The 13,603-nt window shown below is 38.9% G+C and overlaps 2 protein-coding genes across 3 annotated transcripts in view; one reads left to right on the top strand and one right to left on the bottom strand.

The window, feature by feature from the left end:
* The window catches only part of LOC108671452 (SPRY domain-containing protein 3), a 30,726-nt gene extending 22,171 nt beyond the window's left edge, over positions 1-8,555 (bottom strand). For both annotated transcript variants that reach the window (XM_047881027.1, XM_047881028.1), the window contains exons 1-6: positions 8,109-8,555; positions 6,845-6,963; positions 6,469-6,550; positions 5,968-6,139; positions 5,574-5,653; positions 4,699-4,852 (exon numbers count right to left, since the gene is read on the bottom strand). In XM_047881027.1, coding sequence (XP_047736983.1) covers positions 4,699-4,852; positions 5,574-5,653; positions 5,968-6,139; positions 6,469-6,550; positions 6,845-6,963; positions 8,109-8,212 — 711 coding nt within the window. In that variant the 5' untranslated portion in view covers positions 8,213-8,555. The remainder of the gene's footprint in view (positions 1-4,698; positions 4,853-5,573; positions 5,654-5,967; positions 6,140-6,468; positions 6,551-6,844; positions 6,964-8,108) is intronic.
* LOC108671463 lies at positions 459-3,761 on the top strand. The gene is made up of 4 exons (XM_018159014.2): positions 459-1,490; positions 1,789-1,892; positions 2,270-2,382; positions 2,632-3,761. The coding sequence occupies exons 1-4, from the start codon at positions 729-731 to the stop codon at positions 3,030-3,032; spliced, it is 1,380 nt and encodes a 459-aa protein (XP_018014503.1). The 5' UTR covers positions 459-728; the 3' UTR covers positions 3,033-3,761.
* Positions 8,556-13,603: the final 5,048 nt, after the last annotated feature.

Below are 13,603 nucleotides of genomic sequence, written 5' to 3'. Positions count from 1 at the left end.
GTAATCCTTCCTGTATTTTTACAGCTTCTCTAAAATTGGATAACAAATATAGTTATTAGGCATTACCAACCCGCCAGACAGCAGGATCCAAAGCTACCTTAACGCCGTCCAATTACATCCATGCATGGTATCTATAATTACCATGCAGAACGAGTCATGATACTTACTACCATAACTACCACTTAATACCATCCAAAGTACTTCCCGATCATGCATCCAAGGTACGTCACTAACGCGCTCATGAGACTGGGACAAAGTCAACATTGCTTCAACCATAAAAAAAATTCGGGAAGCCAAGATGGCTGGACCAGGAAACTTTTCTTCTCGGTAAAATCGAGGAAACTAACGCGCTTAACTTTATGCAATTTTTTCGTAATAAAAAGTGGAGAGTTTTTACATCTTGGGAAGTGTAAGCCACCATGTGTGTCGTCAGCACCACGACCATATGAACCCGACACAGAAACGCGTTCCTTCTCAGGTTGAACAGGTTCATGCGATGAGTTTCATATAAAGGCTTTGTGTTTACGCAAGGAGTCAAGTAGGTGTGTTTAACTAAGGTTTTCGACAAATTGATATTTCCTGCATGTGACAATAGATCAACTGTCACCTTAGTTCAAATCCATGAAAGAAGGCACCGCATGAATTGTTTTACGCTCAAAAAAGAAGACTAAAAAGCGGGCTCAAAGCAGACGATACGTTCTTTCCTTGTACAAACTTTGGAAGTGAGAATGAGGTGGTCCTCTGAGATGGGCTTTGTTCAGGCATTCAGCGTGCTGTCGGTACGAACAGTTTTATTTATGACGTTCATAAGCGTGTACTGCCTATCTATGCTGACACTTTATAATAATACTGGACAATCGTTCGATTCTGCAAATCCAATACTCCAGCAGGAAGTGAATGAACATCGTGCAATGAAGTGTTACGACTTATTTACAGTGCAAACAGCATTTGAGTTTAGTAATTACGCTCCAATCGTCCGAAAAAATATGGAAGTTTTGAAGAACACGTGGAAGAACTGGACGATAAAACCATACAAAGAACTCCAGAACACCTTACCATCTCTGATAGAAAAGGTAAAGCCAAATTTTGATGCAGACATTTTGTTACGAAAGTTTTACAAAAATATCACGGAGGCCAGTTCCTTGATGAGCATTGCACTAAAGCGAATCAAATATGGTGGTTACGTTAGAATGTTAGATGCGGGAATCGAGTCCATAAAGCTCGCCATGCTTCACCAACAACGAGAATATTCCTACAAGTTGAAGTCGAGGGGTAATCGTGTGGAGCAGTTACACGGCCAGCTGCCGTATGTGCCGTGTCGCATCAAGACGCAGTTCAGCGAAGGGGAGCTGAAGCAGTGCTTCCGAAGGGCGGCGGAGGGGCGCGACACTCCCTACACCATCGTCTTCATGGGCGACTCCAAGAGCAGGAGACTTTACGATAGCTTCGTCACACAAACGAAGGAACTGAACTACACAATAAGTACAAAGGTAAGTTATTGCCAAGATATTTAATTGTACGAAGACAACTTTTCAAAACGAATTGACTTATGAAGAGGCAAATAAATAAAATTCCGTCTCAGGGCCACACGAAATCAACAAGATTTTTTAAATCTTTCCAGTGAAATTCATGTGGCACCAGGAAAGACATTAAATAATGATCGATTATTAATTCGTGAATAGTGAGTGCATGGTTTTAGGCTTGAGTTCGCGTTGACGCGCTCCATTCAAATTTCGACAGGCATACACTCCTCTAACTGAAGCAACTTTCTTTGTCACTTTGCCTAAGGGAGTCAGAAGAACGTTCGTCGAGGGTCTGCTGCACTTCGATCCTGAGGCACCGTACGAGGAAGCTGTTCCCAACGATCTACCGCAGATCAAAGTCGTGAATATGTGAGTGTTCTCAACTACAAGTGGCTCCTAGATTTGGTAGCTCTCGAGACGATTTTTAGAAATACTTCACAGATATAGCCTCAAGAGGGCGAGATCAACAACCATTCAAACGGAATCCAACCATTCAACTGACGGTAACTCGAGACAATAGAAGTTTAGATACGAATATAATTGACGACGATAAATGTATCTGAACACATATTGTTGAAACAACGCAATCATAAACGTGGGAACAAAACCCTCCGACGAGGGGTTCAGAGCATGATGCTGAGTCCATTTGGAGTTTTAGATTTAAATTCAATTTCGATCTATCGTTGTATGGGAACGTTTCCATAGCTATTAGTAGTTATCTGACAATAAGCTTCTTCTTTGTGCAGATACAGCCGCTTCGATGACCGAAAACTGAAAGAATTTGCCTACAATAAAGCCTTGAAGAAAATCGTGTCATGGACGAAAGGAGACGAACCGCCGCCAGATGTCCTTACCCTCAGTGAGAGCGTCAAGTAGTGATTGTTACAAATTAGTTCTTCATGAGTTTCAAGTAGCAAATTTTGGCCCATCACTTATAATAAAATAATAATGGCGGTTTCAGCGTTTATTAGGCCATAGGCCATAGGCATGTCGCCTATTGGAAAAGGCCTGTCGCCTTTTCGTGTACTTACCTTAGATCAAGTCAGAGAATTAATAATTGTATATATTATATATGTTATTATAATATAACAAATTTAACCTTGAGCAGGTTATGGGGACTGGATCTTCTTCATCGTGGACCGCCACATCAGGGAAGGCATGACATTACTCGACGCCCTGGACTTTAGCTGGACGATCAACGAACTTTTGCTGCGCCTACTGAAGCGGCTGAGCCGCACCACACGTATACTGGTGCTGGCCCAGTACAGGCACCAGCCTCACGCTTCTAACATTCTCAGCACAATTAGAACGCAGACATCTATAGACGGAGTCAAATCTGAGTTGTTCTACAGGCAACTGATGCATCTTTGGGAGAATATTATTGGGCCATTGAACCGATCAGGAGTTTCTGAGAAACGTCCAGCAGCGATGAGAAAGAAACATCAACCTCAGGTCAAAGCCGTGAAAATTCTGCATTGTTCAGAATCTGCGACAGGTCTGACGTTCTAATATTAAAAGTTGACAAACCGTCAATGTCTCTACGATGACTCGGGCAATTTTGGATGTTCTGTACAGTGACAATGGAATGAACCCGAAGAACAAGAGTCAGCATTTCTTCCTTACCTACCTTACTAAGGCGAAGAGAGAAATCAAAAGACATTTTTATGATACTTCCAAACATAGATATCCAGAAATATATGATGGACTTGATGATGAAGAGCAACAAGAAGGCCCATGGTTCTGGGACACAAGCTTGCCTTTAGCTCAAGCGACGGAGGACGAGTGCGAGGAACTATACCGACACGACCCAACGACCGCAGGTCTCTTGCCTAAACTGGAGACGGTGGCGCGGACAGGGAACGTCAGGTTCATGGTGGATCTTCTTACCCAGATGGGGGTTGACCCGCAGAAAATAATAGATCATATGAAGGATCCCCAAACAGCCAGTGTCAAAATAGCGTCCGAAAGCAAATACAAAAAATATTTTGCCATCTTTCGACCATCCGTTTACAATTCCACATTTTTACCTCCCGAAGCTAATCAATATTTTATAAATTTTGTTACGGCGTACGCGACGAGCCAATTGAATTGCATGGACTTTAATCATAAAGACCATGCTACAATGCAAGTAGAAGTAAGTCAGGTACTGAACTTGGTGTGTAATAAATATATTAGTCTGCCACATGAATATTGCTGTGTATAATAAAATTAGTCTTATCTACTGAATTTGTCTTAACATTTGCAACCTTCAATACAAACGTCACTTGATAAACGATATTAAATAATCACAAAAATACACAGATTTTCCACATAAACAAAACAAAAAAATTTGCAGGAGAATCCTAAATTATGCATTATGCATAAACTAATGCAAGTTTGCAAGTTAAATTTAGAAGGCAACGTGTGGCAGTCGTTGACAGTAGAGATAGACTGCGCGCTTAGCCAGGCCAAGTATCCATCTAGTAAACAACCTATATTTTGGCATCGCCGACCAGCCATTGTTCCTCACCACAGGCGATACCAAGCATTCATCTAGTAAACAACCTATATTTCGGCATCGCCGACCAGCCATTGTTCCTCACCAAAGGCGATACCAAGCATTCATCTAGTAAACAACCTATATTTCGGCATCGCCGACCAGCTATTGTTCCTCCACAAACTTGGTTTTGTGTTCATGGTGAGCTGACCAGCTGAGCTGCATTCATGGTGAGCTGAACTATTAGGTCGAATATAATCAGCAGCAAGAATCAGTGCTTGTATTTAACATGAGACTGCGTTACTGTTAATGAATTGTTAATACAACATTCTTCAGAATTTACGAGTATAGAGATTTGTTGATGTTATTGGCTCTAATGTAACGGTTGATGTTAAGTCTAAACCAGCCTCGAGAGTGTGCTGGGATCATAGCCCAAGCAATCATTGAGTAGTATCTTACGAACGAGTTGAACTGATAGATAAAGGACTAATTTAATTAATGATCTTATTCCAATCAATGCAGTGTATTAGCCACTTTTGCTTGTTTAAATACTTTCTTGCAATTCTGCGTTTGTGTTTTGGAAAAATGCCTTGCATAATTAGAACATACCCGATTAATACTTCAAAACCATCACTTCATAAATTACATTAAGACATGAAACAAATAATTATGGCGAAGAATAAAATGCAATGAACGCACCTGGCCGCTTAGCTTGACGTTGTGCAGGCGACTCCAGTCGTCGTCGTTGTGGTCCACCAACATAGGCACCTCCTCCCCTGGCAGGGGGGGAGGGGGCGAGTGAGGGGAGAGGATTACTGGCCCAGCTGATGGGGGTGGCAGGGGCCCTGTAAATCTGGCATCCAATAATATATTCAGTTATAGTCTATAAATCATTTTTATTTGCATATAGATCAGAGAATGCATATTTTGTCTTTCATTTTTCAATAGTTTGAATGATGTTTTTGTTGGTATGGTAAAAGTTTTTGTTTTTATTGGTAAAATTAGGCTTCCAAAACGCATTTTTAACACAGCAACATTTGGAGTGTAACAACATTTATTACGAAGATAAAGAAGATTTGAATGAGATTTTGATTGACAAAAGTACATGAAATATATCAATTCCATACTACACAAGAAATTAGAATTAAAAAATTAGTCCAAAAATAATTCCGAAGTCTAAATGATACCAATTAGCAATCCTTTGATAGACTTTGTCTTGATCACTAAAAGAATATGCTAAGCATTATTATACTTCAGATATTCTGATTTTTCTGAGTAAACCCCAACATGTCAATGCCTCAGCATTTTCTTCTAAAATTGATTATCATGTAAAATTCATTACATTACATACTAGAATAATAAATTTATACATACCTTTGCATAAATATATATAAAGGTATTGTTAATAAAAAGTACACTCTAGTCTTCAATCAAACCTGTATAAATGAAGAACTTCTGCCTAACTACACCAATAAAGGTATCTATATACAAATAAGTTAGTCTAGAGAGTGAAAAAAATAAATAAATAGAATAAGCTTGAAACAATAACATGATAAGACTCAAGCAACACTCACCTGACTCGGTCTTGAGGTCCAGCCAAACCCACACACGGGTGCAGACCTCCTTCTGGCTGCACAACTGTCACACACCCGATCTGATATGAGAAGTACATGGATCTAAGAGCCAAATGAAGGTAGAAAATATACTCGGAGTTTAAAATGCTTACTGGTCATGGTTGAAGGATGTTACCTTGAATAAATTTATAAATGATAATAACCATTAAAAATCATGGAAAAGTTATACGATAACCATACAGTATTAAGACACATAACTAATTTTTAGATAAACAGAAGTTACTCAAATAAATAATTCAAAGACAGAATAAAGAACAGAAGTTAATTAAAAGGGAGAAATTATGGATATAATCAAAATGCTCAAATTTGAGGTTTAAAATAATTGCCACTGCACCTCTTTGCCATTACGAGTAAAGTAGACATAATGAGTGTTTTGTGAGAGAGCTTGAGGCAACAGCTGAGAATCGACGTCTACAGGAGGCACAGGACGAATGCCACAACCCATTCTGTCATTCTTGCCACACCGCGGCCCAAACCTGTAGCCCAGAGCATTGCCTCGATACAGCCTGCAGAGCATCAGGACAATCAGTCTTCAATTCCAATACATAATGATTGCAAAGAGTAAAAGTTTATATCACTTGTTTGCTTAAATCGCAAATTAACTAAGAATTTAAAAGCAAAGAAAAGTCCACAAAAATTCATATCTTTATAGAAAACGTTTCGAAGACCAGCTACGAACTGACGATAGAGTACAAGTTAGTTAGAAAACACATTTTACAGCTATCACTACAAAAATATAAGCAAACAATTGAATAAATTACTCTAGTTGAATCATAAGAATTGAATCATTTACAATTGATAATAATTATGAAAAGAAGGAATAGTATGAACTCACATGCCATCATCTCCATGGTATCCAAGGCTATCCTTATCCCAGCCTGGCATCTTGTTTAAAGGATATGTATCATGACAAACTCCTGATGGAAAAAATTACAATATCTTTAAATAGCTTTATTTGTTGTCATAATGAATAGTATTGAATTTGATAATACTTTGATTAGAACTTCTTCTGATCAAAATGATGATAATTATAAAAAATTATATAAACTAAACATATCAAAACTATATATTGCATGCATAACAGGACTAAAAACTCTCAGAATCTTACACAAGGAATAAAATTTAGTAATCAACATATAAGCCAGAACAAATATTTGGAAAAAGCTAGAAATCAAAAGACAATTGAAAACTAGATCAAATTGAAAGCTCACCAATAGAGACTGCACCAAACATGTCTGTGTTAAGGATTGTAAGTTCAAAATAACTGTTTTCAGTGGTTATGGTCTGTTCACTGACAAACACTCCAATTCCTCGACCATTGCCAGTGTACCTGCACAAAATTCAGAATATAAACCAATTTCTCAGCATAATTAACAATAGATTAGAAATATATGCAACTGAAACAAGCTGGCATGGAATATATATCTACATTTCAAGCCACAATTAGCGCTTACCTGTAAGCTCTAGCGGGCCATTTTTGGACTCACAAAATTTCACCTAGATGAAATATATACTTTCTATCTAATTGTTAACATAAGCATACAAGACACAATCAGGCTTTAAGATTTCAAATGTATATAAAATTTGTCACCTTGGAGCTACAAGATCTTATTCATCAGTAGGAAATTTCTAATCTGGAAAGCAAGCAAAGTTCTAGTAAATAATTGGCCTTAATTTCTACTAAATTTCAAGAAATTAAAATAATTTTGAGTTCCAAATATATACATGAATTAGCTGTTTGAAATAAGAAAATTAGGATAAAAATGTAAATTTAATTTAGATCTAGATTCTTATGAAAAATTATTTATATACCTAAAATAATAATAGAGTTATTTATATTAATGAAGTCAGTAAAGTTATTTGCTGTCCATAAAGACTTGTAGGTAGGGTAAACGCGGTATATTCCGACACATTAAGGACGCATCGAGAAATGAAAAACTATAAAAAAACGTATACGTTACGTAAGTTATGTTGCCTTCACATGACTCTCAAAACACTTCACTACGCGTCAGCAACGATGAAACGTCACAAAATGTTGCCATATTTATTAAAAAGCCTTTAGAATGGAAACCTACCAAATCCCTATATTACGCATGGAACTAAAACAAAGCTTAATATAAAGGAAAAGCTGGAGAGGTGACGGAATTACCTACGATGTCTGAATATACCGCGTTTACCCTATATTCAATATCAATCCAACTTGGTATTTACTTCCATTATTTAATTGCCTTCATACAAAAATATCAGCCTAGTTGAGAAGCAAAGTCATTTTGAGGTATCATAAATTACAATTTAATTTAAAATGCAGAACTTTTCATTTGGTATTTTTTTTAATTACACCATGCCTGGCCTGGCAACTTTGAAAGGAAACTCTGCTCAGAATTTTGATAAAAAAAAACTTTAATTCAATAGGCATATCTTTCAAACTCCTTGCAAAATTAGCATTTACATTTTCAAACAATTAAAAGAACTCACTTGATGATATCCCCTTCAACAAGAAGTCTTTCAGCTCGTATGCGCTTGCTTGAGAGAGCAGCATCTCCAATATCCTCAGCCCACAGACTACGTTGCATTTCCATGGTGTAAAATTTCCTGCAGGCGCCAGTCAACTCATCGAAAATTCTAAATTACCCTGTTCGGGCCACTGGGCACTGTTCGGCGGTGCAACTAACTCACAAAGAAATGATAAAATAATACGTCTTCAAATGTGATAACATTATTTGTATTTACAAAATACGTCATCCATGTTTTCAAGCTAAAATTCGTTGAGCAATTTTGAATCAATGTACCACAATACTAGACAGAATACAATGATGTACCAGGCGCAGGCCCTAGAATTGCGAATTCCGGTCCATTCGTACCCGACACTCGTCACTCGACAGCGCTTGTTTTGGTGATGTCCTACAGTACGATGCAACAAAGTGATCAGATCAGACCAAGTCTGTAAGACATGCTGTCCGCATGTACGGAAGAATCGTTCTTTATTTTGAAATAGAATAGAAGTGTCGGCCCCGAAGAATAGGCCCATGGCCTGTTGCCGAAAGTACTTATATCATTAGTCTGCTTAAATCGCAAGTTCACAAGGAATTTAAAAGCAAAGAAAACGCCAAGAAAATTCACCATATCGATATTGAAAACGTTTCGGAGTCCAGCTCCATCATCAGTTCGACTAAACTAAAAATGAATAAAATCACTTTAAAAGTCAAAATTCAAAGACAGACATAAAACCTAAACAAGACCTAACATTATATCGAAATAAACAGGACTAGTTATGAACAACTTAGTCCTAGGGGTACGACAAGAATATAAAATCCTAGCGATTTACTATTTCCAGATTATATGAGCTAAACGCATTATTGAGACATGGTTTTCGTTTGAAGATATGTAGAGACTCCAAAATTCTCAAATCCGAGCAGCCAGAAGTGGAACCGAGTATCCTGAAATCACTCTCAGATACAGCCACGTCGCACTGTTCAGCATCTGTCTCTTATACACATCTAGATGTGTATAAGAGACAGGTTTATAACTGTTATAAATAAGTTCCGTAGTGATTATATAATGGTTCTATAAGTCTCTTATACACATCTTCCATGCTGAACAGTGCGACGTGGCTGTATCTGAGAGTGATTTCAGGATACTCGGTTCCACTTCTGGCTGCTCGGATTTGAGAATTTTGGAGTCTCTACATATCTTCAAACGAAAACCATGTCTCAATAATGCGTTTAGCTCATATAATCTGGAAATAGTAAATCGCTAGGATTTTATATTCTTGTCGTACCCCTAGGACTAAGTTGTTCATAACTAGTCCTGTTTATTTCGATATAATGTTAGGTCTTGTTTAGGTTTTATGTCTGTCTTTGAATTTTGACTTTTAAAGTGATTTTATTCATTTTTAGTTTAGTCGAACTGATGATGGAGCTGGACTCCGAAACGTTTTCAATATCGATATGGTGAATTTTCTTGGCGTTTTCTTTGCTTTTAAATTCCTTCTGTTGCCGAAATGAACGCATTCATTAAGGTTAACAATTAGAATAGACATGGTTGACGATTGTTTGAGATAGCTGCTGGACTTATTGTCAGGTCCGTAAGGTGCTCGGTATTTCACGACTGAACATATGTTCCTGCATAGCTTTGTCTAGGCTGTTCTTGACGTTCATACATGGAGCGTCAACGATGTCATCAGGGAGTCTGTTCCACATGTCGGTGACTCGATGCGAGAAGAAATGTTGTTGCATGGATGCGTTTCAACGCAGCATTTTTAGCTTTTAGTCGTGGCCCTTGGTAATAGTTCTTGTTTCAAATTCTAGCAATCCTTCTGGGACCTTGGATAAACCGTGGGTATACTTGTACTGTATACTTCAATGAGGACAGAGGACACAACGCAGACGTCGATAACAAAGGCTTGGAAGGTTCAAAATCATAATCTTTCTTCATATAACTGTGCCCTTTTAAACAGGATTAAACAGTGCCCTTTTAATCCCGGAATTATCCTTGTTGCCCGTCTTTGAACACTCTCGACTAAATTTTCGTTCTTTTTCTAATTATGGTGACCACATGGCTTTTCCGAATTCTAGTTTCGGACGCACGACAGCGACAAACAACTGCTTCACCACTTCTGCATCTATAAGTACTCGCAAGAGCGTCTGATCCATGGTTGAATTAATATATTAATTCAACCATGGTCTGATCAGTCCAAGTCGTTTATTGTCTTTATTAACTTGAGCTTCAATATTCTTCGAAAATTTCGACTCATTGTCGACATAGCTCCTAAATCTTTTTCCATTATCAACTTCGACATCATCAGTCTTGAAATGCCTAGTTACATACGGAACAACAAAGTCTAGAAACTATTTCAAACCTACCGTCCTATCAAAAGGCCAGTTTTTTAGATCTGTGAACTAGTTAAGAAAAGTAAAAGAATCGGCGGTAAAACTTTAGATTAAGTGCATCCAAAAAAGGGTGTTTTTTTATAATATATTTTTTGGAGTGTACATTAGGAATCTGAAATCCGCTTTTGGCGGTCGGCATCAGAAAACCAATGCCCTCCCCCCCGTGGTTGCCTGCAATGTCGTGGTTGCAAGAGTATATGAGTCACCGAATCCAAGTTAAAAACGCTATAAATCCACGGATATTGGGGCCGAGATTTAACTTGCATTTCATCTTAAAAATTATATAAAAATCGGTTTTCCGATGCCGACCGCCAAAAACGGATTTCAGATTCTTTATCTACACCCCAAAAAACATATAATTAAACAAAAAACACCCTTTTTTGGATGCTCTTAATCTAAAGTAAAACCGAATCGGCGACAGGCACAGGCCTATTCTCCAACGCCGAATATACTATACTATACAACTATCACTCTCACGTTGCAACCATGTCTTCTCATACTGTAATCTTGCTGTTCATTGTTTTTGCCAATGTGGATTACTTTACACTTAAATGCATTAAAATTCAGCTGCCACGTATCAGCCCCGTCAACTAACCTGTCAAGATGTGGAACGCTGTTCACAGGTTACACACACCTGTATACCGCTCATGTGGGACACTGTCAAATGCCTTGGCAAAATCGAGGTACAATGCATCTACTGGCTCCCTTTCGTCCAGCAGGCAAGGCCAGTTGTTCAACGTAGACAGGAGGTTAGTGGTGCAGGATCTACCGGCAATAACGCCATGTTGTCAGTCTGATAGGAGATTATTAACAGTCAAATGATCAATCAATCGATCACTGACAACAAATTCCATCACCTTGCAAACTACATTGTCACACTGACAGGGCGATAGTTGCCCGGGCAGCTTTTGTCACCTTTTTTGGAACAATGGTGTCACAAGAACTTTTTTCTAGTCAGCCGGCAAGATCCCTTCGTTCAAAGTTTTTCGAAAAAAATGACGTCAAATGGCCGGCTAGGACGATTGCTAATTCTTTTTCTTTGAGTAATCTGGGATGGAAGCCGTCTGGTCCATATGACTTTCTGGGATTTAGAGCAACCAGGCGCTTGAGAACCTCTTCTTTGTGTATTTCAATACTTGTACTTGTTAATTTAGAGCCGACTGGGCGCTCCTCAATATCTGGAATACTATTCAATTCCTCGTCTGTGAATACGCTGCTAAAAACTGATTAAGAACGTTAGCCTTGATCTCATTAGTGGATATCTTTCGTTGTTCTACTTTCAAATCCGAAATACCGTCCTTTGTCCTACAGTTCGAGATGGCATATAAAAAGAAGGCTTTCTGGTTCTATTTTGCATTTCTGGCAATATTTTTTTCGAAGATTTTTACTGCGGTGCGACAGCTTTATTTAGTTTGATTTCGAGCTCCTGAATTAGAACTATATCAAATTATATAATTATTTACAAGAAGTTTATTATTTTGCATGTATATTTATCTCCTCTCCACAAAATTGAACTATGTTTTAAATCATTTTCAAATGGCGTTTACAAACGCTATATCCCTTCAGCGCCTGAATTTCTCACAAGTGCAAAAAAAATTTAATGCAAGTTAATGTGGGACATTTTCTCATGATATTGAAGATTTATTCTCTATTTTTTAAAGTTATTCATTGTAAAAAATTTGAAAGACGACATATATGCCCGTATTTTGGGAGCGCTAACTAAAACTATGTATATGCGACATACGTGAACAATTGTACGAATGAGCTTCATACATGAAAAAATACGTTAGATACCCAATGAAAGAAGCTTGTAGTATGCAGTGTAGTAAACACGTAAATGAAAATAATCTGTTCAAGTGCTACACTGATTATATCGTTTATCTTATCTGAAACATATTATTCTACCTCATTCGATAAAGTTGTACGAGCCCATAGTCGTTATCATGTCATGAATAAGTGTCTTACATCCTTCTGGTCGAAAAGTTGCTTCAGGAAGCTCATTTGTTGCTTGTCCCACCTTTTTTTAGTTTTCATACATTCTAATTGGATATTTCTTAAGAGAAACGACCATGCGTTTTTGCAATATCCATGTATATGCTAACAACGCAACATGGTTTCTGTTTCACTGCGTGTAGTTAGCTGGGGCCATACTTTCAAAAAAAAGTAAAGAGATCGTAAGTTCATTATCCAATCTTTGACGGCCTTCCAAGCAAAATCCACCAATCATAGACAAGAAAATGGAGCGTAAATACTTAGGTTAACTTAGCGAATTTTGAAAGTATGGCCCCTGGTGGTGAGGCAGTTTCTGAGTGGCTTCCGCTCTCCGCAGTAAACAACTTTTCACATTAATGGCATGATAATCATATCTTTGCCCGAAGTGTAGGACTGCTACGTTTGTAGTGACATGCAATGTAGGACTGATATGCGCACCGAGGCATGCAGTGTAGCCTGTGTAGGACTGCGTGCCCCATGCATGTCGAGTAGGACTGGGTGCGCGCCTCGCCATGCAGTTTATAGGACTGTCGGGCACGACCTTCCCTGCAGTGTAGGATTGCTACGCACGACCTTCCCTGCTGTGTGAGACGGTTGGGCACGACCTTCCCTGCAGTGTAGGACTGTTGAGCACAACCTTCCCTGCAGTGTAGGACTGTTGCGAGCGACCTTCCCTGCAGTGTAGGACTGTTGCGAGCGACCTTCCCTGCAGTGTAGGACTGTTAGGTGCGACCTTCCCTGCAGTGTAGGACTGTTAGACAGACCTTCCCTGCAGTGTAGGACTGCTGGGTGCGCGCCTCGCCATGCAGTGTAGGACTGCTGCGCACGACCTCCCCTGCAGTGTAGGACAGTTAATAGACACGACCTTCCCTGCAGTGTAGGACTGTTAGACACGACCTTCCCTGCAGTGTAGGACTGCTGGGTGCGCGCCTCGCCATGCAGTGTAGGACTGCTGCGCACGACCTCCCCTGCAGTGTAGGACAGTTAATAGACACGGCCTTCCCTTCAGTGTAGGACTGTTGGGTGCGACCTTCCCTGCAGTGTAGGACAGTTAATAGACACGACCTCCCCTGCAGTGTAAGACTGTTG

Source organism: Hyalella azteca, unplaced genomic scaffold, assembly GCF_000764305.2.
Source record: "Hyalella azteca isolate HAZT.00-mixed unplaced genomic scaffold, Hazt_2.0.2 contig6871, whole genome shotgun sequence".
Lineage (NCBI taxonomy): Eukaryota > Metazoa > Arthropoda > Malacostraca > Amphipoda > Hyalellidae > Hyalella > Hyalella azteca.
The sequence above is the reverse complement of the archived record's forward strand: the minus strand, read 5'-3'. Positions and strand labels throughout refer to the sequence as shown.